The 27,678-nt window shown below is 40.5% G+C and overlaps 1 protein-coding gene and 1 pseudogene across 3 annotated transcripts in view; both read right to left on the bottom strand.

Moving 5' to 3' along the window:
• Positions 1 to 3,775: 3,775 nt before the first annotated feature.
• LOC102027477 lies at positions 3,776 to 5,024 on the bottom strand (annotated as a pseudogene).
• A 25-nt stretch (positions 5,025 to 5,049) lies between these two features.
• Positions 5,050 to 27,678, bottom strand: part of LOC102027805 (kynurenine/alpha-aminoadipate aminotransferase, mitochondrial-like) — a 102,986-nt gene continuing 80,357 nt past the window's right edge. For all 3 annotated transcript variants that reach the window (XM_005373545.2, XM_013513331.1, XM_013513326.1), the window contains 10 exons: positions 18,859 to 18,933; positions 17,555 to 17,764; positions 15,595 to 15,660; positions 14,111 to 14,193; positions 13,423 to 13,519; positions 11,856 to 11,917; positions 10,598 to 10,662; positions 8,996 to 9,102; positions 7,114 to 7,215; positions 5,050 to 5,449 (listed from right to left, as the gene is read on the bottom strand). In XM_005373545.2, the coding sequence (XP_005373602.1) occupies positions 5,408 to 5,449; positions 7,114 to 7,215; positions 8,996 to 9,102; positions 10,598 to 10,662; positions 11,856 to 11,917; positions 13,423 to 13,519; positions 14,111 to 14,193; positions 15,595 to 15,660; positions 17,555 to 17,764; positions 18,859 to 18,933 (909 nt within the window). In that variant the 3' untranslated portion in view covers positions 5,050 to 5,407. The remainder of the gene's footprint in view (positions 5,450 to 7,113; positions 7,216 to 8,995; positions 9,103 to 10,597; positions 10,663 to 11,855; positions 11,918 to 13,422; positions 13,520 to 14,110; positions 14,194 to 15,594; positions 15,661 to 17,554; positions 17,765 to 18,858; positions 18,934 to 27,678) is intronic.

Here is a 27,678-nt window from a genome sequence, read left to right as displayed (position 1 = left end):
GTTGATAATTACCTAGGCTGGGCTTGAATTTGCAATCCTCATGCCAGAGGCTCCCAGAGTACTGGGGTACGAGGCATTCACCACCACTCTGCTAGAAGAGTTATTTATTTGTTCCTCTTTAAGCTAAAAATTAGACCCATTCCTGAAAAACATTTAACAAAGAATTTCTAAAAACCCAAGGACTGAAACTTACAAAGCTATTTCTCATGATCAGCAATTGAATACACACACACACACACACACACACACACACACTCACACAGAAAGCAGAGGGAGAGAGCCGAAAACAGCCATCAGAGGAAGCAGAAGCTGTCATGAGAGAGTCCTAATAATGGAAAATTACTCTGTGTCTACTGAGGTACCTTGTGAGGTTATGCCACATTATTTCCAATGTCTATTCTATAAACTAACTTCTCTTCAATACCAATATCTGTATCGTGATCTGTGCTTTAAATATGGAAGCATAAATCATATATATTATAATATTGTTTGCATTTGGTATTCATACTATTTCTCTGAAGACTTATTTGTACCATCTATATTGGCATAAAATAATAAAAAAATAATAAAATAATAAAATAGCCAAAATATAAAATACACAGACCAAAAAGCTGAAAGGGTGCATAGTAATAGACCTTTGCTCAGCTTTCTTTAATTTCTGTTGAGAAAGAGAGTCAGTGCTTGTTTGTTTGTACTGGAAATGTCAACAGTCCACCTGGGCTGTAGTGCCACAAGGGCTCACTGAAGCTCCTTGTTTTTCATAGCCATTGCATTGGGACTGAGCAACTTTGCAGTTTCTTTGAAATTCTGCTCTCCTTCAGTATGTAGATGATCAAAAATTATACTCCCCCAATAAACGCTGCTCTGAAATCAACTCAACCTGCCTTTTTCAGCAAGTTGCACACAAGGTTATAAGATTTCCATGGGAAATCTTCAGTTTTCAAGGGAAGAGTTTCACTATTTAGGACATGACCTGAATGTGGAAGAGATTTCCTTGCCACTTGAGAGAATAAAAACTATTCAGTTTTCCCTGGCCTACACCCAAAAGACAATTAAGATGTTTTCTTGGATTTGTAGGACACTGCAGGTCCTGGGTCCCCCACTTTTCCCTCACTAATACACAAGCTTGCTAGAAGTGACATTCCGGAGCCATGAACCTTGGGAAGACAGTCATCAGCAAGCTTTCGCTAAAAGAAACAGGCCTTAGAACAGCCTTCAGCATTGGGGATTTCAAATTATGCTAAATCTTTTACCTTGTTTGTGGATGAATGTAACAATCAGGCATTCAGGGTTCTTACCCAGGAACCTTGGGAAAACATAAGCTCGTAGCATATTATAGCCTGCAATTAGACCCAAAAGCTGAGGCATGTCCTAAATATTTAAAAGCAGTGGTAGCAGCCCGGTAGGTAGAGGTTTAATGTGAGCTGGTTTTAAGGAAGTAACTTTATTGGGAAACCCTCCACACTGTGGAAAATTTGTTAAATTCCTGTAAATCTTAACATTTCTCAGCAAGTAGCCTAATACTCATAAGTGAAATTCTCCTCTTTCTCATGTCTGTCTAAAATGTTGTGAACTTACTTAACCTTGCTACTCTACTACTTATACCTGAAGAAAACCACAGTCATGTGAGTTTAGGATCAGAAATAGTGGCTTGCTTGTGTTGATTTGTGAGAGGCTCCATTGGATAGTCATGGATTACTTTGTTGATGGGGCTTATGACAAAAACTAAGAAGGAAAATATGGGTAGGGTCTGCTCCTATAACCAAGGTGCGTCAGTAGAAAAGGAAACCCTTCCCCTAGTCAAGTCAGGTCAACCTTCAGAGCTGGCTGTCACTCAAGCCTGTCATTTACCTAATCAGTAAAAACTTATATAGAGAGTATATATGCTTTTCAACTAGTCAGTCATTTTGTTATAGAAACAAAGTGTTTCTCATTGCTAGCTGGAGCCCCACATGAGAACACTCCATCTGCTATCCTTTGGCTGTCACAAATGGTCATTATGAAGACTGAAGCCTCTAGCTGTAAAACTGATCCTGAATATAAAGGAAATTCCTGGCAAATATTTATGCTAGTGCTATTTCACCTAGTGCTAAAATTGTGAGAACAGGCAATTTGAGTGAGCCCCATAACATGGATGCAAGTTACCTCTCCTCGATGACATATTTAATAATCAGTGCAATACACCTGACTTGGAAAAACAAAGCTGGCATCTGAAAGGAAGTAAATTTGGTGCTGAGTGCAGACTCATAGAGGGCTTAGATAACTACCTGATCTTCCTTGAGTCCCTGAAGCTCCCATTATTAAGAGTTCTGTACCCTGAAACTTGTCACCGCAGAGACGAGATGATCTAAATTGCTGGGGTGACAGCTCTTAATGATAACATGGTTTATAATGAATATTAGGTTTGCCAAACTCATAATCCTGGAAGAGCGATGGTGAACTTTTCAGAAACTGAGTGTCCAAACTGCAACCCAAAACCCACTTATTTATCACAAAATGTCAAGACTGCAACTAAATATGAACATTGAGGTTTTAGTTTAGAAAAAAAAACAAAACAAAACTGTTATTCATGCTCAGCTGCTGGGGCAACTTGGCTCACATGCCCACAGAGAGGGCTTTGCATGCTCACCATGGCACACATGCCATAGGTTCGCCACCACTGACCTAGGAAGATAAAATCTTAGGTATCATATTTCACCTGACATTTTCAGCTGGTTTTAAGGAACTCATGTTTTTTTCATATTTTGATCATCTGTAGATGGACTTCACTCAGCTGTTACTGTCAGTGGGCTGTCAGTTTGTTCTTCTAATGGTCTGCTTATTTCCTGTAAGGAGGCTTTCTCAATGCAGGGAATGGCAGCTGAGAAGTTGTAATGGCAGCTCAGAAGTTATTAAGAAATGTGTTTCTTTTCTGCGGCATTCCTGGAGAAATCTCTGGCAGCAAAGCAATCCATTAACTGGACAAATTGTCAAGCAGCTCTATGAGATGTTACCCACATGATGGCATTACTATCACTCCTATTGCCTCCAGGCATTTGGAAAGGTTGAAAGGACAAATGGCTCTTTCAAAAGTGAAACTGGTACTGTTAATTGAATCAACTGGATTACCTTCTCTAAGGGTATACTCGTTAACTTTAATAGCAATCAGATCCACTCTCACTGGAAAACACAGGTTGACCCTTTTTGAAATATTAGCTGCAAGAACCATGCTCCTAATAACACTCCACATGTTGGAGACCATAAGGTAAAGATAACTAGGGAAGTTTTTGCCCAGTAGCTGATGGAAGGAACTTGAGATGTGAATGATTTTCTCAAGATCATGATCAAGACTTCCCTGCCAGTATAAACGCTTTTTTCTCACCCCTTTTCCCTGTATTCCTGTTATCTTAAAGTCTTCCCTTTCCTTACAGGAAAATCCATAGTACCATAATCTTTACTTGGCATTAGCAAGGAATTATGCTATGGTAAGAAAGCAGAGTAATTGTTAGGTTTGTGGGGGTAATGCCTCCAACTCAGAAAACAATTGATAATGGAGATGTTCATATACGCAAGGGATGGAATAAATAACAATGACATAATTGTCCTAATTCCTCAAAGGAACTTGTAAGTTTACAATGAGTGGATCTTGAAATACTGGTAATCCATTAAATAGTAATAGAAAACGAGTAAAGGGTATGTACAGTACACTGTGACAATGAGCTCAGTGTCCTGTCAGATAGGACATGTATATGCATATAAAATATTTTAAAGGAAGAATGATAGATTCTGACAGCAGTTACAAGGGGAGATGAGAAAGAACGTGGCTTTTAATTTATGTCTTATGCTTTCTGGGTAGTTTGCAAATTTAGATAAGCATACATTATTTTAATAGTCAGATGGGAAAATAAAGACTCCAAAAATGAGAGGAAAATCATTAACAGAGTATGTCCTAATAATTCAAAGGGATGTAGTAGATTTCAATTACATAGCCAGTAAGAATGTGCTTTTGTAAATTACGTAGTGTTATGAAAATACAATGTAATAAACTTTCCAAACCCCATGATCTCTCCTCCTTAGAATTAATGTCTGATGGCTGTAGGTATGTTTGGTTTCAGACATTTTACTTGAAACAGATTTCTACACCTTAACATACTAACTGGTATTTTTACTAAAAACTCATTTGCCCTGGCTAAATTATAACGATTAATTTTGCAATAGGGTCTTATTAAATTTTCCTAGAAAAAGTATACATTATATACCATTTTGAATTTAATTATTTTCATTTTTTTTCCCTTGGACAAAATTAACTTTATTCTAATTAACTAATAACATCACAACCGCTGGCTTAAGGAGGCCACACGTGTCCCCAGTCTAGCCCATCTGTGTGGTGGGAACACCCTCTTCCATGGCCGTTCTCAAGCGCTGAAGCTACAGGGAGAGGTCGAACTGAATGGTTTTACACTTCTGATATGAATAACACTTCCGCGCTAAAGAAACTTGGTCGGGTGGATGTGGGTCGATGTCCCAGTCCTCCCGTGTGAACTTCCTGCCTAGAGGCCATTCGCCATCCTGCACTACCTCAGCACTTCGTTGAAACCTTCGGAGAGCTTCGCGTCGGGCTGGTTCTGTGCACACTCCAGAAACTGCTTGATCTCAAAGTAGCAGGGGCCCCGGGCCTCCCGCTGCTGCAGCTGGGCTCCCTGAGGCTCCTAGTAAGTGATGTCAGGCCTGGCGGGCTCACCACTGCCTCCCTCGCCCAGGCCGCCAGTGATGGCGTGGCCCAGCGTGTGCCCCACGTCGGAGCCCACAGCCACGCCTGCTGCAGCGGTGGCCATCTGGGCCATCAGACCAGGCTGCCGGGGCGCAGCAGCAGTGAGCCCACAGCGGATGGTGGGGCCACCACCGGGGCCCCGGCCGCTGGGGCTGGTCTGGGCGCTGGCCAGGGCACAGCCCGCATCTCAGGGGCCCGGCTGGCCTTAGAGGGCACGCGGGAAGTGCGGCTTTGGCTTCCACGAGGCATCCTCCGCACACCACGGATCAGTGTCTAGAAACGCCAAACTCTGCGAACACTCTGGCTGCTTCCCGAATTTAATTATTTTCTTAAAATAATATAATGTAAAGTATTAGTTTCACTGAAAATTTACAGCACCTTATAAGGCACCTAAGAGTTCTTTACAGTAAAATCTAAGATAAAAATAATTTTTTGCAGATTAAAAAAGTGACAAGCCTAAGTGGCTTACAAATACATTTCTGCAATCTGATAGATTTAAAGGCACTTAAAAAGTTGTCCAGTTAAACTACTACAGATGCATATAGGATATGTTTGATATCGCTTCATAAGACAAACATCAATAATTGTTTCCTACAGAGAAAATGTGGAAATAATTAATCTGAAAAATCCATGTATACTGCGGTTAGTTGGATTTCTTCACAAAGATTCTTTTATAACTTGGGCTAATCTCTGGAAGGCCTAAAATAGAAAAGAGATAAGAATTATTAATGAAATTAGAATGTGATTTTGGAAAGTTGATCAAAACTTTAAAAATTCGATCTGTGTTCATCTAAGGTTGACATAGGCAATGAAAAGTTGAGTTTGATATTAACTGGGCAGAATGCCATGGGTGTCTACTAAAATACAGAGATAGAGCCATAGGAGATTGCCAGGAATTTTTTGATTCTTATAACTCTCATGATTATTATTTTATATTTCATCCACAACACAAATTATTTTATATTTTCATGTCATATTGCACCTGCAAATGCATTCTATATAGTTTTGACTGTCTGACTCTGTTCACACACAAAAGCAGAGAGAACTTGTGTGAAGCATATTTAAGCATATAAGAAAGCAAGTAAAGAAAGAACACACCAAAATGGAACATCTCCCAAAATAAGAATAAACTTTACTAAAGGAAAATAGTACCGTTTAATTTATAATTCTGCCTTTTGGATTTCCAGATGCATAGTCCATAGGTTCTTTAGTGTCTTAGAGACTTTTCTCATTGCTGAGACAAAATACTATACACTCAAAGTTAAAGGGAGAAAGTTTTATTGGGCTCATGGTTTGTAGAGGTTTCAGTCCATAACTGGCTGGCTCCAAGGCAGGGTGGCACACAGCAGAGGGCAAACAGTTCATGGCAGCAGAAGAAGGCAAAAGCAAGCAAGGGAAGAGCAAGACAAACCTCTTTCTTTCCCTTATATTGTATCCAGTCTGCCAGGACAAGGGCAGTGCCAATTCAATCCATGGACTGATCCAGCAATCACCCACCCATAATCCCAGCACTCTTAATCCCAGCATTGCACTATTAATCAGTCACCCACTCTAGATTCAGTCACCTCAGAAAAAAGCCCACCCCCCCATGTTTGCATGAGGCTTTGGTGGGACATCTAGACACAAACCTACTTTGCTGCTTATTAGTTTGGCTAATGCCGGACTGTGAATGAAAACATTATTGTTTTTGAGTGCAGTGGTTAAACTGAACTGCCAATTTGACTGGCTTGGGAGCTGCCCAGAGGATGAATACAGCACACTGCTGGGTGTGTCTAGATGGGACCCTGAGGTGGGACCTGAGGGACTACACCTGCTCCTTGGCCCCTTCATCTCCAGTGCTGCTCCCGCCCAGCAGGAAGGGAGCACCTTCTTCTACCATGTTTCTGCCTTGGAGTCAGCTGACTACCTGCTAAATCTTTTGAAACTGCGAGCAAAAATAGAGCTTTCTTCCTTTAAGATGTGTATTTGGTTCCAGAGATGAAAAGCTGACCAATACACTGACTTTGCTGATGCTTTTCTTCCTCAGAGAGAGAAACTGCAGTCTACTGGGAATCTGTACTCTTCCTTTATGTTAATTCAGTGAAGGAAGGACAGAGGTTGGTAATCTTCCACACTGTTCAGTAGGTCCTGAAAAGTTATTCCCCCCAAAATGAAACTTTAACTGGTTTAGTCTCATTTATCTACAGAGGTCGAGTAGTAAAATAAAAGGGGATATTTCAAGGGAGTTCACAGTAGTCTATAAATATCTGGTTTTTTGAAACCTAAGAAGATAGTAAGCAATGTTTTAGCTTAAAAGGTCTAACACATGCACCAAAACCCAGAAAGGAGGGCTGGTGCTGCTCTGAAGAGAACACTGTACTCACCTCATCCATCTTTTCTGCAGAGGCTATGGAGAAGCATGCTCTGAAGTAAGGGCTATGAGCTGAGCTATCCTTGTAGAAAGCGCTCCCGGGAACCAGTAAAACCTGAGGGGTTGTGAAAGATAAGTGATGTTGCCTCTGAAGAATGACTGAATCATAGGCAAACCTAACCTCAGAGTGAGAAGGATGTTCTAAACTTAAAAGCAGTTAAGCATTCACAAAAGAAAAACCTGGTGTATAGAAACATTGTGTGCCCCTCAACGAGCGAGGTTAACTGGACAAAAACTGGCAAATGCCATTCCTTCTTTACTTTTAAAGGATGACCAGAAACTGAAAAGAAACACTGAGATGTACAAAAGGAAGCTTACAAAAGGAAGAGAAATGTCAATAAATACAAATCATGATCTAATTTAATTAGACGATTCAATGAGACAGCATTTGCAGTTAACAAATTTGACAGTGATTTTTAAGCTGGAATCTTTAAGATGAGTAGGCATTGGCCTAGCAAAAAGCGGGAAACACTATTTTAGAAAGATATAAGGGGCATGAGGTGAGAGGAAAGTGGTGTATTAAAAGAATGGGAAGAGGTAAAAAATAATACATAAAGTGAAGGACTAAGAATGCATGTTAACTGAGCGTGTGAAGATGGAGTAGGAGAACAATTGCTCTTCATGATGCCCACTGTGGCTGAATCACTGACTTCCTGTTTCTCCTCCTTCTCTCCTTCCCTCCTCACCCTACCCCTAGTCTTTTTCTCTTTCTCTCTGACAATTCAATGCAGGACCTCACACATGCAAACTAAGCGCACACAGACGCTGAGCTGCACACACAGTATTCTTACCTTGTTTTTAGTTATGTGTGGCCACATGAGCCAAAGTCTTCTCTCATTATAAGAGAAAATTTTGGGATGAGCTAGAAACAATAACCTTTAATCAGAGAGAGTGGTAATAACCTCTTTGTAAGGAAACCAAAATCTGGGTTGAGGTAGTAGTGATAAAGTTGGAGACCCTTTAGAAAAGCTAAAGGAACATCCAATAGGGTTATGGAATAAACAAAGAGGATGAAAAAGTACAGTAGAATATCAGCCCACAAATGAAATTCAAGTAGATTCATGAGTAAATCACAGAAGGAGAAACAGCAGACACACAGACAGACAAACTTATTTGAGCTAATTTTAAGTGGCAAAATCAGGACATAATCCTTTTCATGTAATATTAACTATGTAAAATAACTGAGCTACCGAAAATCTGGAATATACAAAAGCTCTTCAAGAAAATGCACCATAAATCATCAAAAACTGGGGTGGTAAAATGATGGATTATTTAAAAATTTTCATTATGCTTTTGTGCAGTTTCCAAATTTCCTACTATGAGTATAGCTTACTTTAGTCATTAGGAAAAGATCTTTCCATTTCAAATACTAATTGAGTAATACTAATAGGTTAGTAGTTTGGACCACTTATTATGTGTCAGGTGTTAGTCTAAGTGCTTTACACATGTGACTCATTTAATCATCATAGCACCCCTATCAGGGAGGGATCCTTACTACCTCTACTCTACAGAGGAAGCACAGGGAGGGCAACTTGTCCAAAGACATGTGTGCAGTAGTGGGTAGAGCTGGATTCAAACCCATGCAGTATGCTAATGCTAATCATTGGCTGAGATGAATGACTGTGTTTCCATTAATTTAGACCAAGTGAATAATTTTGTAATCCTCACACTTACTACTATTTTAATAATGAGATACCACACCTAATATTAGAACACTCTGAGTTGGTGATGGGCAATAATACAAAGCTTCTCTATTCATTTTTATTCAAGTAAAAAATTACTTTAAATAAAAGTGTAACTTTGCTTTAGGTGTCCCACCCACCTCCCAGCTTTACCTCTTTCTTAAGGGCCTCTTCTTCAATCAGTTTTCGTGAGTTAGAAATGCCCTTAATTTTAATCCACAGAAACATACCAGCAACAGGCACATGCCATTCTGCCAAACCTACACACAAAAGAGAATATGTATCAATATATCAAATATATTGTTCTGTGACATCATGAAATGATTATAAACTAGGACTTCCTAAAAAGTTCCTTCAGTGATAACATTTTTCACAATGTAATTTATGACTCCTGGGAATTGATGCTCTAGATTTAGTTCGAGGAGTCACTGTGTGGTCAGAGGGAGGGAGGGTGACTGAATAGATTCTGTGTGAACAGTTACAACTCTAGTCCGTCTCAGTGGAGAACAAGAAACATAGCGCCTTTCTCTCCTTCAGATATTAGAAGCGTATCTAAGGCAAATGCGGCTGCTTCAGTTCACTCTATTAGTTTTATCAGAATGTAATTAATTGTGGAAAGAAAAACTTAAACTTCAAAAATTCCATATGCATTTGTAAGCTTTATGTTTCCTTCAGTATTAGGCTAGAGAAATCAAAAGGAAGGAATATTTATTTTGATTTTAATTATAATTTTAAAGAACTTCTCTGGTTACAACCTTTTCTTCATCATTACTATGCAAAATGATGGAAGAGTACTCTTATCAAAGAGATAATAATTCAATATTTACCAAGACTTTATAGAGAATTAGGTGTAACAGATAAGGAACTGGCATTTTTGGTTTGTTATTGTTTATATAATGGGTATTTTAAACAATATAGTTAAAGCCACACAAATCTTCTGTCTTCCATAATAAAAAGTAATTCTAATACACCCTGGAATCAAATTAGCAATACCTAATATTGGATAGATAAATGTGGTTAATGACTAGAAGAGAAAGAATGTGCAACGAGAGACCTACTTTAGACTGCATTATTTGTGTTCATGCAGCTTAGTTAGAAGCAGATCATATATGCTTGGGGCAAAATCTTGAAAAAAAAATAAAAAGTTTGAAGATGAATGTTATTTAACTTTAAGTTAGCTACTACTGCTTAGCTTTTAGACTATTTGATTTTTAAAAATATTTTTAGTATATGTGCTGCCTAATTGAGTACTTGATTTTTTTATGTTAAAGAGAACAAAAAATAAGAAAAAAAAATATAGAATTTCAAAACAAGATGATAAGAAATTAACAATGGTTGTTATATTATGTATTGTTATCTTCAATGTAGTTGTTCAGATTACCAGATATAGCCATGTAAAATTGATCAAATGATTAAGCATTAACTATTCCTTTCAATAAACCAATAGAAATTAGTAGTACAATTATCTTATTTATCTTATGTATATACATGTTTCTTTTCCTTCCTTCTTTCTTTCTTTTCTCCTTTTCCCCCATCCCAGTTAAATTTTTGCAAGAGATAACAGACAGAGGTAGACTGTGCTGGGGTTTGTAGGATGTTACTTGTGAAATCCTTTGTAGAGAAACATTTCCTTTTCAAGAATACTCCAGGATTGGTGTTTCTTTCCCACTAGGGCTGTCAATAATATACAATATCAATCACCCACTTTTATAGGTGTTCCTGTTTCTCATAAGGACTGCTGTACACTTTACTCACCACTTAACCACTTCTCTGCAGCTGCCAATATGGCGTCCCTCTGGTTCCTATAGAAATCAATAACCCTGGAAGAAGAGAATAATGACAAACATTCATTTATACAGTGACAGCACAAACAAAATGGGTTCTGAAATCCAAGCTGCAAGAATGTGTTTTCTCTCTTGATTAAAATGTTGAATACTTGAGAGGAGGCAAGAGACTATTTGTACTGACTTATCTGATGATCAACTTTTACTATTTTCACTTATGGGGGACCAGATAAAAAGATTGAGGCCTTTTTGGTCTCCTCGGTGAGCACTAAGGAGAAAGGCAATGTTCAAGCAAGATGATACGCTGCAGGTTCTAGAGAAAAGTTGATATAGGTAAGATCCAGTGGTTTACCTGGACATGTACCCTGGATATATATCAGGGAGGTATATCAATCCTGTGTTACTCCAATTGCTCCGATGTCTGAGTGAATAAAGGCAGGGTGAGTCAGTCACTTGGACCTCTTTGTCAAAGAGAGACAGACCCCTCGGCCCCCACATTTAAACCTAATTCTTTGTCCCTTTGTTTTTCATCCTTGTCACCCTCTGGTTAGGTACAAAGCTTGTTGGCTGGCTCCTACAAGTGTATTTGGTCTTTTATTGTGGACTAATTAAAAATAAAAATAAAAAGGGCAAAAGAGGACACAGAACTTAGAAATAGAAGGATTGATCATTGTTTAGTTGTCTCAAATAATGATTGCCAACTGTAAGGCAGGAGAATCCTTAGGGTCACAGACGATACCACTGGAACGGTGGATCTGTGCTCTGGGAATGAGGGCAGCCCCTTTCTCCTTATTTCTACATGGCCTAGGAGGCACCACACTTACCCAACCCAGCACTTCATAACTTGCACCATTTATTGACTCCTTGGGTAGATTACGATCTTACTCATCAGTGCATTAGTCACTTCCCGTGTCATGTGTCCCTCACGGTGAATGAATTATTCAATAGAATGTTTATGTGTATGCATCCTAACCTGGAGGGCACTTCAGGTTACCTTGGGGCTGCCTTGACACTGCTTTCAGGGCATACCTTGGATGCTCCTGAAAAGACTTTCTAGGTGGTGGAAAAGCTACTAAAATGAACAGGCTTTTGACCTCTTATAAACTGTTCCTATCATCTAGCTTAAGATATTCAGGAAGGAAGACTAGTAAACGAACACTCTGGTGCTGTGTGCTTGGTTTGTGGGGCTCCTATTTTGCTCATAAACATTTTAACAGATGATCTGATACCTGTCCACATGAGCCAGGAAGCCTTCTTCTCCCCAGTGCTGTAGAAGCTGTAATACCATGACCTAAATGGAAGAATAGGAACTCTGTCACAGTTCATTTCCTAAAAGTGTCTGTGTTTGCCAAATGTAGGTGCAAATCACCCCAGACTACCACTGCAAAAGATAAAATATGCTGAATCTAGCTTATACCAGTCAGTGATTTATAAGAAATGTTAATCAGCATGACAACAACAGTAATAATAATAAATATTTCCATGGAACTCATGATTTACCAGGCACTACGGAAACACATTAATAGATTTTGGCAAATCTATGCTTTCCATAACTTAATTATTAGGCAGGTTATTTCTATTTTACTAATAAGGGAATCAAGGCACAGTGTTAATTTCTTTTGACGTCCAACAGCTAATCATAGAGCTCAGATTTGAAGTGAGCACTCCATCCAAGGTACTTGTTGGAAGACTATACTGCCTCTGTAGTCATAAGAGAATATGGAGCAGTCTTTTTCCTTCCCATCTCTCTGGTCCGTGTGAGAATCAAACCCATTGCCTTGTATATTGATGATATATCGCTGAGTGATATCCTCAGCCTAAAGTGGAAATGGTAAATATCTGAAGTTCTACATTATATTTGGAGATTTTCTATTTAAAATAGAAGCACTAAATGGTACAAACTGATACTGAACAGTTGTTGACAACAGATATTAAAAATATAGAAAAAGCCCCTAATTTGGTAAAACCTGGGGACAGCTACACGTTATGGAATGGACACCATGAAATGTCCTATGAGGGCAAACTTTTCTATTCATGTCTAGTCCTGATATAGCACTTCTATCCTTAAGATCCAATTCCAAAGATCATAATAATTTCCAAATCCAACAATTGTTCAAAGCTTGTGAGGAAATTTACACAGTCTTCAAGGTTAATTTATTTTAATTCCCAGTTTCCCCCAAAATAAGACCTACCTGGAAATACAAGTTCCAGTATACTTTCACAGGAGAAATGCCCTGAAAATGAGCCCTGTGATACATGTTGGAGTAAAACCAGGGCTCATTTAGGGGCTGAGTCTTCTAAAATCACGTGAGAACCTGCTTTCCAGCTGGGTCTGATTCTCAGGGAACCGTGGTTACAATGCATGGCAACTCCTGTCTGTAGTTGTGGCTGCGCATGCGCAGTGAAGGCTCAGCGTGAGTCCCTGCACAGACTCACTCAGAGTCCCTGCTCTCTCTATAGGGTCCAAGACAATAAAGACAAAGTCAGCACTGCTTCCCCAAACTCAGTTCCACAAAGTGACACTGCGGTGTTCTCACAGGGACACAGATGAGGAAAATACCTTGACTCTCAAGGAGTTTGGGTTACGCTGCAAAAGAACACAATGCTAACACAATTCATTTGTTTTTCAGAGCAAACATCTGTGGGACCTGGTCTTCTCACTCAGCCTGTATTGAAACTGGAGATTCAGCACTGTGAGTTTTCTTTCTTGCCACCTTAACTGAATCTTACCTGTCACCATCTACTTCCTATACTGATTTGATTATTTAAAAGTATCATTTCATGAATTTGGCTTACCTGTGCGAAACTGCAGGCGTGCATTGATGAGACTTGTGTGTGTAAAACAATTTTCTCTATTAAGGGTTTTGGGCCAGTTATAAATCCTACTCTCAACCTACACAAAAAGAGAAAAGACTCAAAACCCATCCATATTAATGTGTCACTCAACTAACTTCATTATGAGGTCCGTTTTGACCTGGGACGAGTGCATCTAGACAACTGAAACATTCTAATAAACCAACTACTTGTTTCAGATACAAAATGTAAGTGTACATTTATGGAATAATGCAAGTGGAAGTATTTCCAAATGTGTTCTTTCATAGTGATACATAAACCCTGACTAGTCCCACTAAGTGTGCCCATCTTTGATTACTGGAGATTAATAGAGAAGAGGCTCATTAATGTTAATAATTGGTAAACTGTTTTAAGGCAAAATTCAAGCTTTTTTAGTAATGAGGTTTGAACCCATGCCTTTGCACTGAGGTGCATCCCCAGCCCTTTTTAAATGTTTTATTTTAAAACAGGGTCTCATTAACTGACTAAGTTGATCGGGCTGGGATCCAATTTGTGATTCTCCTGCCTCAGCCTCTCAGAGTACTGGGATTACAGGCATGCACTACCAAGCCCAGCTTCAAGCTTCTGAAATGAGAACTGTTTGGATTAAAAGATACTGAGACTAGCCTCAAGTTCGAGACATGGACCTTACCCTGAGGAGAGGATTTTTGAAAAGGAATCAGCTCTGATGACACGCCCATCCACATCCATGGAGAGAAATGTTGGTGCCCTGGGCTTAACATGGGAAGAAAATTATGTTGTTTTGTGAACAGTGTTAGTAGTTGAAGGGTTGCTCTGTAGAGTGCAGGAAGGTGTGGATTTGGAACACAATACCCCAAGGATGTTTTGCCTTTGTCTCAACCTTTTTACGTGGAATAAAACTGACATGCGTGTTCTTTTACTAGCATCTGCTGTCCTCACAGATTCCTGGTCAAACACAAGGCCTCCCTTATTTGCTCAAGACACCATTACTGTGTATTTAGAAAAAACACTTTGCTTTAGGGGGTAAAGTTCAGGATTAACTGATTTAGAGGAAGGACTCAAGCAAACCTAGTTTGGACAGGATCAAAATGAAGAGCGTCAGCAGCATTCAACTGTTTAAGGAATGTTGATCAAGAATGTACAAAATTTTGTTCAGTCGAACAATGCAGAGAAATCAAGAATATCTGTTTCTTCTTGGTTTCTTGTTTTTTTTTTTTTTTTTTTTTTTAAACTGGGAATTGAACTCAAGACCTTGTGCTTGCTAGGCAGGTGCTGTGCCACTGAGCTGTATCCCCAGCCCCTTGTTCCTGGTTTCTTAAATAGGTGACCCAGTTCGATTATATGTTCTCTGCCGTTCTGGGAGTAAAGAAATTGTTAGATGTTGATGAAACAGTCATTGGTAGTCTGTACACCTCTACTGCCCATTAGGATCCAGTAGTCATGAAAGGTAGCATACGTATATAGCGAGGGTGCACCTAAAAGCCCGTTACTTAGGTAAGATCCAGGTGTAAAGGACACAGCTGGGGAATCTGTGGCATGCTGCCTGTAATGCGTTCCCCTGTGTCCATAAATGAACAGCATTAACTGAGCATCTCCTTCTGCATGAACACAGCTTCTCAATCCTGCTGAGACATCCTCATCAGCCACCATCACAAGATTGAAGCGCACACCCAAGGTAAAAACTCCTTCAACATCCCTGGGATGATATTAAAGGAGCTGTGAACTACGATGTGGAGTTCAAGACCACTGGCCTGACTTGTTTGGTTTGCCTACACTCATTGTTTGGGGGCTAGTTATTATTCTGAACTTAAATAATTTTTAAAAGGGGTTGCCACACCAAGAAAGAAAATTACTACTTCTATGATAAAATTGGAAGACTATAAATTAAAGGGGTAGTAAATTAATAAGGAATAGTTCATTTAATTTCAAAGTAATAATATATCCACCAGTCTGTGTCACCAATCTGGCTAATCTCGTTTTTTTTTTTTGTTTTTCTCCGGTACCGGGAACCGAACTCACAACCTTGCACTTGCCAGGCAGGCGCTTTTGCCACTGAGCTAAATCCCCAGCCCAATGTGGTTAATCTCAAATACAGTGTAATATTTTACAACAACTTATCTCTTAATAGTGAGGTAAAGTTACATCATCACTTACCTTGTTGAACTGGAGAAAATAGTAAGGATCATCTTCTATGATGAGGAAATCATATTTGCTTGCAAGCTAAAATATTAAAATAATATATTTGAGAAGAGCTATCTAAACTGAAAATCACCCAGAATCATAATTCTTTATACTCCTTTCAACATTCAAGACTCTACTGATGTCTGTCATGCCAGACAGTGAGGATACAGATGAAGGAGGCACTATGAACTTCCATTCTCATGAAACTTACATCTGAGCGGAGAAAGACAGAATGTGCATGAGCCCGTGGATAATGAACTGAAAAACAGTATATGGGGCAGGATTTAACTTCTCTCCAGAGCATCACATAACATCACACTTTAGAAAGAGTAACAGGGTGTTTCTGCCCGTGGAATCACTGAGAAGCACTTCCTGACAAGGTAATGAATGCTACGGCACAGGATGAGAGGAATAAGTTGTGCGGATATCAGGGTAAAGACTCCACACTGAAGGATGAGTGACAGTAAAGATTCTGGGGGTGAGTGAGAGGCGTGGCATGTCGAAGGAACAGAATGGCCGGGGTGGCATGCAGCTAGGGCTGCAGCACGGATGATGAGGGAGAAGTCTTCAGGTAGAAATGACTGTATCCTGCAGTCTGCAAAGGCAGACACGGAATCGGGACCTCACAGCAAGGGGAAGTCATGCAGAACTGTGAACAGGAGAACTCTGAGCCTGGCTTTTTATATTTTCCATGGAGCAGGGGCCATGACTGCCTTCTCTGCAAATAATGAGCAGTTAGAGACCAAGAGTGGGACACAGCAAGGGTGAGTGACCAAGTCACCCATCTATGAGGGCAGGTGGTGACTTGGAGGATGGGGCTATGAATGTTGGGGGGGAAATGGTTGGATTTGGATAAATCCTGATTTGGATGAATCTGGTGGTGTGTGTCGAAAGTAGAACAGGGAAAGAGAAATGAAGGGCGACTGTTCATGGAGTTTATAGGGGTCACTTATAGAGACACAGTATGCACAGGGGTTGTGCATTCAATTTGGGTGGTGGTGGGGGAACCAGCTGTTCCATTTGGGCCAGGTGGAGTTTGAAATGCTATGAGCCATCCACGCAGTGACATGAAGCTTAAAGCTGGACACAGAAGAGTGGTGTTCAGGGAAGAGGTGGTGCTGGGCAGTGCGGGTTTCTTGTGTGCAGAATGGGGTATTCCCAGGGAAGTGGATGAGGCTGTCTCAGGGGAGTCTGTAAATAGAGCAGGGAGCTGAGGAGAGCACCCAGGAGTGTAACAAATAGTAGAGGAATATTCTGAACTTAATTCACCTGGAAGAACTGGTTGACAGGTAAAATATTGCTTATGATCCATTAAGTGATTCAGTTTTACATAGTTTAACATGAGTTTGTTACTTATTTTAAAAAGGTATTTGTAGGAAAAGGTTAAGGATCACAGTTCAGGTTTAGAAAAACATATTTTACAAAAGGCATATTGCTCTTTACAAAGAATTTTGTATAGCTCAATATACATTTCATACTTTGAGAAAATGTTTACAGTGACAAGCCAAGCTTTATGGGTATCTAAAAGAGATTTCTGAGATGAAGCACATGCCTCTTATTTTTCAAGAATTCTTTGAATTGTGAAATGAAAAGGTAAAAGATGCAGAAGAGACAAATGAAAAACGTAAGTATAATGAAAATCAAACTTGAGGTTAAATATTCACAATTTCATAAAGTTTAACACCATAGTAAGAATGCTATTTTATTTGTACTAAAATACTACTTCAGGGAAAAGTAAAAAGTTCTCAGAAACAGAAGTAGCACTAGTTTACTAGATAGAAATTTATTAGGTCCTTTAGCAACGATGAGCTTCTTTTATTAAAAATTCTCTTCCTTGAAAGCAAGAGGGTAATAAGAAAAGAACGTGACAAGACTCATTTAAATGAAAAAGGCAGAAGCAGGAACCCCACATGGAACACAGTCTTTGGAATACCTTGTAGATCTCCTTCTTGCGGTCCCCAGTCAGTGAGTTTCCAGTGGGGTTGTTGCCATTAGGGACAGTATAGAGAAACTTGGGGGTGTTTTTGCTGGGGTCCTTGGCATCCTCGGGTTCCCATTTGGAAAGGATTTCTTTGAGGGCATCTGGGATAATCCCGAACTCATCACTGGGAACATTAATAATGTTGCAGCCAAGTGGGTGGAGCTGAGAACAAAACACAAAAATAAAAAACGTTCAGGCATCAGATAATGAATACAAACTGTAAGTGTAATTTAAAGAAATACTGGGTAGCAGTGTTACTATTTATATCACCGAAAGCATAAATCTGCCCTGAACTCCAAGCTCCTCAGGTTGACATTGTGTGTTGTCCTCCTGGGGTAGACTCTATGGAAAAGATAATACTTATTTTTTTGTACTGGGAATTGAACCCAAGGTTTTTACACTGAGCTGCATCTCCAACCCCTTTTTTATAGTTTTTATTTTTGGACAGGGTATCACTAAGGTGACCATATAGGATTTGAATTTGGAATCCTTATGCCTCAGCCTCCCAGAGTGCTAGGTTTACAAGTATGCACAGCCATCCTGGCTATTGATTATATTCTCCTGCTCCACGTATGTCTTGTTTGGCCATATTGTTATTTTGGTGAATAAACTGTGAGCAAAAGGGACATCTGTTCCTTCAAAAAGCTTTAAAAATCCTACAGGGCTTTTCTATGTCTCTTTTTCCTTTGCCCTAAGATTGGTTGTGTTCTGTGCAGAGGTTGCTTCTGTCAACTTGGGGTCTGGAATGAAGATGCCACAGAAGTGAGCAGAGGTCTTGTGGCTAACATGTTACTGGTGTAAGCCACTGAGATTCATCATCTATCACATGATGTCACACAGCCTCTTCCAACTGAATCAATCCAATAGTTAGAATTAGAACTGGTGGTAACTTTGGGGATCTGAAGCCATGGGCAATGTTTCACCTCCTGAGCAGTTAGGTGGGTGAAGCTTATGGTTAGAAAGTTCTTATCTGAGTTGTGATTACTTCCTTATAGATTCCATCCTAGATTTCTACCAACCCAAGGATATTAAACAACGAATTTAGTCTTTCATTTTCATAGCTGCAGTTAGCTTTTAAAAGAGAAATGTATGAAGCAGAGGGCACATGAACACATCCTGCATATATCATTTTTAAGATTCTCTTGCTTACAGATTAAAGCTGCTACTTTATTTTTCAGTGGACAGACAATACTAAAGCTGCAGTGCTTTCATCTAATTACTGTAAGAATTGTTACTTTGGAACGATGTGTACTTACAGCTTGAAGTGTTCCTGAATAAACTGGTTCATTTAGGAGGATGTTATCTCCAGGATTAATTATCATTTCAAATGCCTAACAAAAGAAGCATAGATTTACTTGCAAAATATTATTTCATTCTCAGAACCCCATTATTTTGTTTGAGCTCATACAACCCTAGAGTAAGGGTTGGCAAATTTTTTGTAAAGGGCCCAATAGTAACCATTTTGTGGGTTATTCTGTCCCACAGAATTTTTTTGTTTTGCTACCACCCACCTCTGCTTGTAGAGTGAGAGAGTAGCCACAGAAAATATAAAAGTAAATGGGAGTAGCTGAGTTTCTGTAAAACTTTATGTAGAAATCAAAATGGAAATCTAAATGAGACTCTGAGTACCAACCCCTGTTTTAGGAAAAAGTATCAAAGAACATAACTGGCTTGGCTCCTAAAATTCACTTACTTGTCTTCTTGCTTCTTTGAGAATGTGTTAAATGCTTACTACCAGTCACACCACTGTGAGGTCCTGGAGCTCAAAGATGGACAAAATCACATGGTTCTCATTCTCTTAGAGTTACATGTCCTCTGGAAAAGCTAGACAAAAATTCAATAAACTACCCAAATGTATATATATAACAACATTGGTCAGCACAATGTTAAACACAGCCCATTGCAGCACCTGGGGTTCAGAGCATTCAGATAAGGTTTCTGAGGGGGGATGGGTTGGTGTTCTGTAACAATAGAGGCATTTTCACAAACCGAAAGAATTCTGAGACTTGAAGTATTGAAGAGGAGGGTGGAGAGAGACCAGGTTGAAGCGGGCACTGATCATACCATGTAGGAATTCAAGGGAAAAGTATCGTGGTTTAAACCCAGAATGTTCTGCAAAACGCTCATACGCTCAGAGGCAGAGCTTTCCAAAGGTGACTGTATCATGGGACACTGTACTCATCAGTAGATTCATGCACTAATGATTCAGTGGCTGAGGGTGCTGTTAAGTAGGTGGGGTCAGGATGGAAGAGGTGGGTCCCTGGGAGCATGACCTGGAAGGGTGTATCTTCCTGTCCGGCTCCTTCCTTCTCTATTTCCTGGCTACCTTGACATAAACAGCTTTCTTCTGCCAGAGCCTTCCACCATGCCATTTCTGCTTTAGAGCCTGCCAACCATGGACTAAAATTGTAGGCACCAAAATCAACCTCTCCTCATTTAAACTGTGGCTGTTTGTTATGGTTGATACATTGTGTCAACCTGAGGAGTCTAGAGGTTTGGCTAAGTGACTCAGCAGGGAGCCAGGGTGCTTACTTTGTATTCATCCTGAGCCTGTGCAAGAGGAGGGCATGGAGATTAGGTAAGCGCTACATGCCCCTTAGGTGGGAGTAGCCTGTTTACAATATAAGGGAGGAAAAGAGGTAAGTCCTCCCCCGCCTGCTTTTGCTCTTGCTGCTTTGCTGTGTTCTGCTGCCCTCTGCCATATGCCACTCTGCCTTGGAGCCAGCCAAGTATGGACTGAAAACTCCACAAACTGTGAGCTGAATAAACCTTTTCTTCCTTAATGTTGGGCGCTGGGTATTTTGTCTCAGCAATGAGAGAAAAGTAACTAAGATAGAATTTGGTACTAGAGAAGTGGGGTCCTTGCTGTGACTGTACCTGACCATGTGGTTCAAGAGCCTTTGGAAATGGCTTGTGGGAAGAGTTTGGAAAGGTTTGAAGACGTCCTCTGAAAGAGAAGCGCTAGAACACCTTCAGCTGTTCTGTCTGGGAGATTCTGGTCACAACTCAGAAGACCAGAAGACTGATAAAAATCCTGCTAGTAAAGACAGAGTTTGGGAGGTTTCTGCTGGGAAGAAGGACTGCATTGGTTGTTGGACTCCAGATGATGTGTGTTATGGCTTGGCAGAAAGTTTGTCTGCATTTTACTCATGTCCGGAGACTTTGCTTAAGACTGAGATTAAGGTCAGTGGACTGATTCATCTTGCAGAAGAAATTTCAAAGCAGTTGAATATTGGGAGAGTGGCATGGCTATTGTTGGGGGCTTTTAGCCAGATTTATGTTGAGAATCAAGAGCAAAGAGCCACGCAGGATGATTTCAAATGTTGTGAGTCTGGCCAGAAAGGAAGCTCCAGTAAAGCTATGGGACTGCAAAGATAGAGCTGAGAAGATCTCCATTGCTGAGAACAATAGGAGACCACAAAAGATCGCCTGGGGGCATCACAAGAAGGAGCAAGTCTCCACCCTTTGCAGTCTTAAAACTGCAAAGGTGAAAGATTTTGCTTTGCAAAGAAAGCCACAGAACACCATGTTCCAGAATGGTGGCAGCGGCTGTACCAGGTTCCAGAATGGTGGTAGCATACAGAATTTGCTCCTCAGAATTGAATTGAGAGTGCTCAGTGATCCAGGCACTTGACCCCAATGGCCAAGAGAGGGGAAAGCTTGGCTACTCCTCCAGGTGGCAGCAGACCTTGGCATCATCCACGTGGCGCTGGTTTTAAGTGCATGCAGAATGCAAGAGTACTGAGTTTAAAGAGGCTTCCTCCTCATTTTCTGAAGGCCAGGGAGGCCAGGCAGGGCACCCCTGAGAGGGAGTGTATGAAGCTGTGAGTGTGAAGTGAAAGGTGTAAACCCCAGTAGATAACCACATGAGTGAAACCACTGAGAAGATAATTACATGAGTGAAACCACTGATAAATCTCTTTTTTCCCCTTTTTAAATACTTTTTTTACTCTTTTCTTGATTGTTTTTTCATAAGCATGAATAATTGTTTTTAGTATTTTTGTTGTTTAGTTCTTGTTTTTGTTTTTTCCTTCTCTCTTTCCCTCTTGTCTTCTTCACCCATTTCCCAGTGCTTGGGTAGTCTTGCTTTGTCCTTCAGCCTTGGTTCTAATTTCTTTCTCTTCTTTTACTTCTCTATTTTTTCCTCTTATCTCTTTTAAATTCTCTCCCCTGAGGGTTAAATCATTCTATTGAGGGGATATTTAATGTATATAATTTTCTGATTAGTTTTAGATTTTGTTATATAACAATAAATTTTGTACCTATAGTCAAAGGTGGCAAATTAACAGTTACCACAGTTGTTCATTTTTTATGCTATTCTTGATGTTACTGTTATTACTGATTGTACTACTTTAGCCAAGGTCACACAGGTGTTGTGATCAGTTGTTTTTCCTTGTATGCTAATACAGAGATTGTCTGGGGGTCATAAATAATACCATAGTCTAGTACCAAAGAACTGGGTACTAGGCCAAATAGGCAGTAACTTCTCCATTCTAATAAATTGAAGAGCCATGATCTTGGGATAGATTCAAAGGCCAAAATCCGGCTATACCCAGAAGACATCTCTGAAATGGAGTCATTTCATATGATGATCACTATCCTAGTATTAAAGCTACCTACCATAAGAATTAAGCACCAACTCAGAAAACAATTAAAAAAATAAAATGAGAAGACATGGAAGAAAGATGCACCCTTAGGCCTCCAATTTGCCCAAGGCCAATCCAAATGACTTTGAGGTAGAAGAAATCAAAAGCCATCCAGCTTTACACTCTGAAATTATAGCAGTGGAATAAAACACATCAGTGAGACTCTAGGAAAAAGACAAATCAGACATAATTTCACAGATAATTAAAGAGATGATAACTATAATGAAGAGCACAATTAGTGAGTCTAGAGTAGAGTAGATACAGATAAAAAGAATAGAGGAGCTTAGGAATGTGATAGAAATCATGAATGCCCAACATAGGAAAGAACTGGAATCCATGAAACAGATTCAAATAGATATCCAAGAGATTAAGAATACTATTGAAAGTATATGCAGTAGAATCAAACCATTGTGAGGATGGAATATCAGATCTAAAAGATAGGCTAGTGGTTACTGATCATCAAAGACCTTAAAAACAGCAAAAGCCCATGAAAGATCAGTTCAACAACTGTTACATGACACAAACAGAAATAACATAAGATTGTTTGAAGTCAACAAAAAAATCAGAAGATAGCACAAAGGACATAAAAATACCTTTCACAGAAGTAATGACAGAAAACTTCCCAAGCATGGAAAAAGAATTTGACATACAGTAAGAGTGGCACACAGAACCTCAATTAGCCAGGATCAGAAAACTACACCAAGGCATATAACAATCAAGATTACAGAAATTCAACACTAGAATATGAAAAGCTAGTACAGAAAAGAAACATCACTGATAAAGGAAACCCCATCAGAATCACAGTAGACTTCTCAACCCAAACCTTTAAGTCAAAGTGAACATGAAGTACAGTATTTCAAGCCCTAAAAGAAAACAACCTCTGACCCAGATTAATGTACCCAGCAAAATTATCTTTCAAAATTGATGGAGAAATAAGATACTTCAATGAAAAGAACACTGGAGAAATTCATGATCACTGAACCTGCACTCTAAAAAGTTCTGAAGGATATTCTAGAAAAAGACATCAAAGACAACAAATTCATGAGTCCCAGCAGAAAGAACCCACCAGGCAAGGCAAGCAATTAAACAGAGAGGAAAGACAGGGAACCAACAACAGGAAAATAATATGAAAAGGATACATCAGTACATATCAGTTATAATCATAAATACAAATGGTCTCAATTCACCAATCAAAAGAAACAGATTTGTAGGATGGATCAAGAAACAAGATCCAAGTATATGCTGCATATAGGAATCATATTTAACTCAAAAAGAGATTCACAGACTAAAAGTCAAATAGAAAACAATATTCCATGTGACAGGAACCCAGAAAAAAGGCAGAGATAGCTATTCTATTTGCAGACAAAGTGAATTTCAAGCCACGACTGATCAAAAGAAACAAAAAAGGTCACTACATACTTGTTACGGGAACAATCCAAGAGGAAGTGATAAGAATGATAAATACACATGCAATAAATACCAGCACACCCAAGTATATAAAACAAATATTAAAGGGCATGAAAAATCAAATAAGCACTAATATAATTGTAATGGGAGACCTCAATATCCCACTGTTACAAATAGACAAGGGGACAAAAAATCAACAAAGAGATCAGCGCCAAAATGAAAGGGGAAAAGCTGTACAAGAGAAATCTTTTTTTTAAAAAAACTGTTCTTTGGAAACTTCTTAGCTCTGTAACTGCTTTATGGCTTTGTAATCACTTTCTTGACCCCTGTAACCACAAGAGTGTAACCAAACATTCAAAATGCCTGATTGTATATTGTACCAAGCTTCATCAACTGCTGATCATTAATCAACTCTGGTAACCAGTGATCTCACCCTGCTAGCTAATCAGAAGAATTCCCAGGCTGTTCTGCTCCACCTTTGTACCTCCTTTGTACTTCTTGCTTGTGCATCATATAAAAGCTGTAGACCACCAGAGATCAGAGCTTGATATTCTGGGAATAATCCCAGTCAGTGCCCTTTGACATAAGCAAATCTGCCTATAAATTCTGTGTCATTTCGGTGTTTCTGCTTGCTATTGCACCTGGTGCATTGACTGGGAAAACTGACTGTGCTGACCTCTTTGGCCACCACTCATGGCCCTCTCGGACAGGGCAAGGACTTCTCCAGGTCCTGATGGAAGGCATGCCCTTAAAATTTCTTGAATTCTTTCAGAGGTCTGGAGGAGAATTCCTGGGTCACTACTCAAGCAGCTCACATTAGACCCCAAAGGGAGGAGTATGCAATCTCTCTGTCTGTGTGCCTGCCTGATTCCAGTAAGACCCCCGGGTACACCCCAGTTAGTCTGTCAGTTCTGCTCAGTTCAAGCATAAGAAGAGCTTGATAACCTCTTGCTAGTTAAGGCCACTCTCAAGGGAAGGGGGCTGTAACGTTTGACCTCTGAGTGCCTGCTGAATGAATGTGTGAGTGCGTGGAACAGGCAGCATAAGCAATGGGCTGCTCCGTCTGTGCACCAAGACTGGAAAGCGCTGGTTGCTGTGGCTGATTGGGCCCTTACCTGTGTTTCTGTGGTGACTGACATATGGCATAACAGAGGCCTTGCACCCTCCTTAACTAAGTCACACCTAAGCCCCCATGAGGGGTACAGCCAGGCAGACTTCTAAATGCTCTCTCTCTGAGGGGCACCTGCCCTTTGTCTGTTGTGACACTGTTCAAGGGTGCACAGTGTACACTGTAGGGAGATAAAATGGGAACTCACTAATTAAAACCCACAGTCCCTCACTGTAGAAAAGGGGCTTTTATGGAGTTAAAAATGAAACCAAACTACTCCTTGCATTGCAAAGAAAAAAGACATGAGAAAGAGGCCCATCTTTCCTGAGAATCCTGCTTTGGCACCCTTGTCGGCCACTGCAGTTGCTACCAACACCTGCAGCTTCACTCCTCACTCGTGACTCATCCACTTCCAGCCAACTGAACTGGTTCCAGCTGGCCACTGCCTGCATTAGGACAGAGAGGTCCCTTGAGACACTTATCCTGGCCAGATGGTGTCATCTAACACTCACTTGAGATGACAGCCAACCATTCCTTCTGAGTTCCACATTTTGACTGAAGACAAACTGGACTTTCAGCCCTGATAAATGAGTTGCCATGGCCTTTCCAAAGGTCACCTAGCCTAGAAACAACCCAGTCAAGTGCTTCTCAAAGTCATCAAAAAAGGGTTAAGAACTTTCCGACCTTGGCTCTGCACCTGTGTCCTGCATGACAAGAAAGCCATCCTAGTCATCAAAACAAACCTACAAGGCCATCTGAAAGGCTCTCAGATTCAGCCCAAGCCAAAAAAAACTTTATTCTGTTCTGCCCAAGGACCCCTAGTCTGACCTGCCTTCTTCTTACATTCATCAACCCCAAGGTGCTTAACCAGCCACAGTGCCACCGTAGCCAATTCTGTCTTCTGCATCATTGCCTCCTGCTCTCCCAGAGTAATTCACTTGGACTTGACTGCCATGGGGGTTAAGAACTCTTCCAATTTGGCTCTGCACCTGTAGACTAACCTGCCAACATGGGACAACTGTCAGCAACTCCTTCTGATTCTGTTTAATATTGAAGAATGCAGCTGCATTTTAGATTGGGCCCAAGCCTGGTTAAAGTTAAAAGTCCCTGCCACTGTGGTTGATCCTGATGCTTGAAGAAACATAGTCCTCCCCCAAGTGTGTGTCCAAACTGGGACTCTAATGTGACAGAGGGCCACAAAGCCTTAGATGAGTCCCACACTACTCTCCTGGCAGACCTCAAAGAGGGAGGCAAGAAGCTAATAAACACATCTAAAGTTACTCAAGTTACCCACTGGAGCCCCCACTGAAAAGCAATTCTGCCTAAGCAGCTCCCGTGAGATTGATGGACACTTTATCAAGCATGAATTCCTGTCCATGCTGGAGTGTCCTATACTTCTCCTGGGATGTGACCAGCCTCCCTCACACTTGGGTCCACTGTCCTGGACTTGATACTGAAGAATAGTGCCTACATCAGCCTGAAATGCCTGATAATCATAACCCTGAAATTTTAAGAGACTCATTTCCAGAAGTAGGGACAAAGGACTCACCCCAGGGCTTGCTAACAATCACATCTCTTTGGTGATTGAGTTCTGTCCCAAGGTAACCCCCACCTGTATCAAACAGTACACCTTTCCTGTCTGTAAAGCCAGTCAAAGATCTCCGAGCTGCCAATGCCACTGTGATTGCTCTTAGTATATGTTGTCTCAGTCTTCTGCCACCCACAGCCTGCTACTACACCTGCCTGGATCTAAGAAAATGCCTTCTTCTGCCTTCAATTGGAAATGAAAAGACTCCAGCTCTGGACTACCTGGACTCAATCTCCCAGAGGCTCAGAACTTGTTTCCTCTTAACTAGTTCTGATTGATGACACCCAAGCTGCCTTCTGGAAAGGCACAAAAGCTCTGTGACAGTATCTGGCAGGAACTGGTTCAATGCTCTAACAGCCACTGTCCTTCTGATCAAGAAAGCTGACAAGCTCACTTAGGCTTAGACCTAATAGTCCAGGTGTCACATGCTGTACTGGGATAAACTGTTCTAAAAAATACCCCACCCCCAACAGATGCTGAGTACACCCTGTTTACAGATGGAAGTAGCTCTGTTAAGATAGACTAAATGTGCTGTGGTCACCTTGGACAGTTATTTTGGTCAAAGTTCTCTTGCTATTGCTCCCTGCTGCTGTTTGGAAGCCTGCCACCAATGATGCCGAACCAGACATGCCCCCACTGTATGTTCTGTGAGCTCAAGCACTGCGCTGGCACCTGTACCCCTGAAGCCAGCTCAGGTGTCAGTGTCTGTGTCACTGGCCCTGACCTCATGCATTACAGTGGGCTCTCACAGAAATGAAACATAAAACTGCATACAGCTTATAGCCAGTTAAAAGGCCAGTTGTATCTGTAGACATTACTGCACACACATTATAACCCATGTACATATTAATGACAAGTTTCAGAAATCCAGTCTTAGATCCACTGAAAAACTTATCTGGACAGCTCTTCCAGGGTTCACTCTAAAGGGACAACACAAAGTCTTGCTCTTGTCACTCTGGATGCTGACAGGCCAGTGCATGGCTGAAGCTTGAGGACAATGTTCATGGGATTCCAAGTGTGATTGTTTGTCCCAGTTCTCTCCCATATATACTTGATATTGTGGCTTGGTTCTTGCTCCCTATCCTTTTGCCTTGGCCTTGTCCCAGTGGAGGCAAGACAACCAGTAAGGCACTTTTCCTTACTCTTTATATGCTTTTGTGAGCTAGACTTGTTATTTTAAACTTTCTTCCTCATCTAAAAAGCCAAGGCTATTAGTTATAATTAAAAAATGTTTGTTGTGGGGCTGGGGATTTAGCTCAGCGGCAAAAGCGCCTGCCTGGCAAGCGCAAGGTCGTGAGTTTGGTTCCCGGTACCGGAGAAAAACCAA

Source organism: Chinchilla lanigera, unplaced genomic scaffold (genome assembly GCF_000276665.1).
Source record: "Chinchilla lanigera isolate Chin_1 unplaced genomic scaffold, ChiLan1.0 scaffold00002, whole genome shotgun sequence".
Taxonomy (NCBI): domain Eukaryota; kingdom Metazoa; phylum Chordata; class Mammalia; order Rodentia; family Chinchillidae; genus Chinchilla; species Chinchilla lanigera.
Note: the sequence above shows the minus strand (reverse complement) of the source record. Positions and strands in the feature narration are given on the sequence as shown.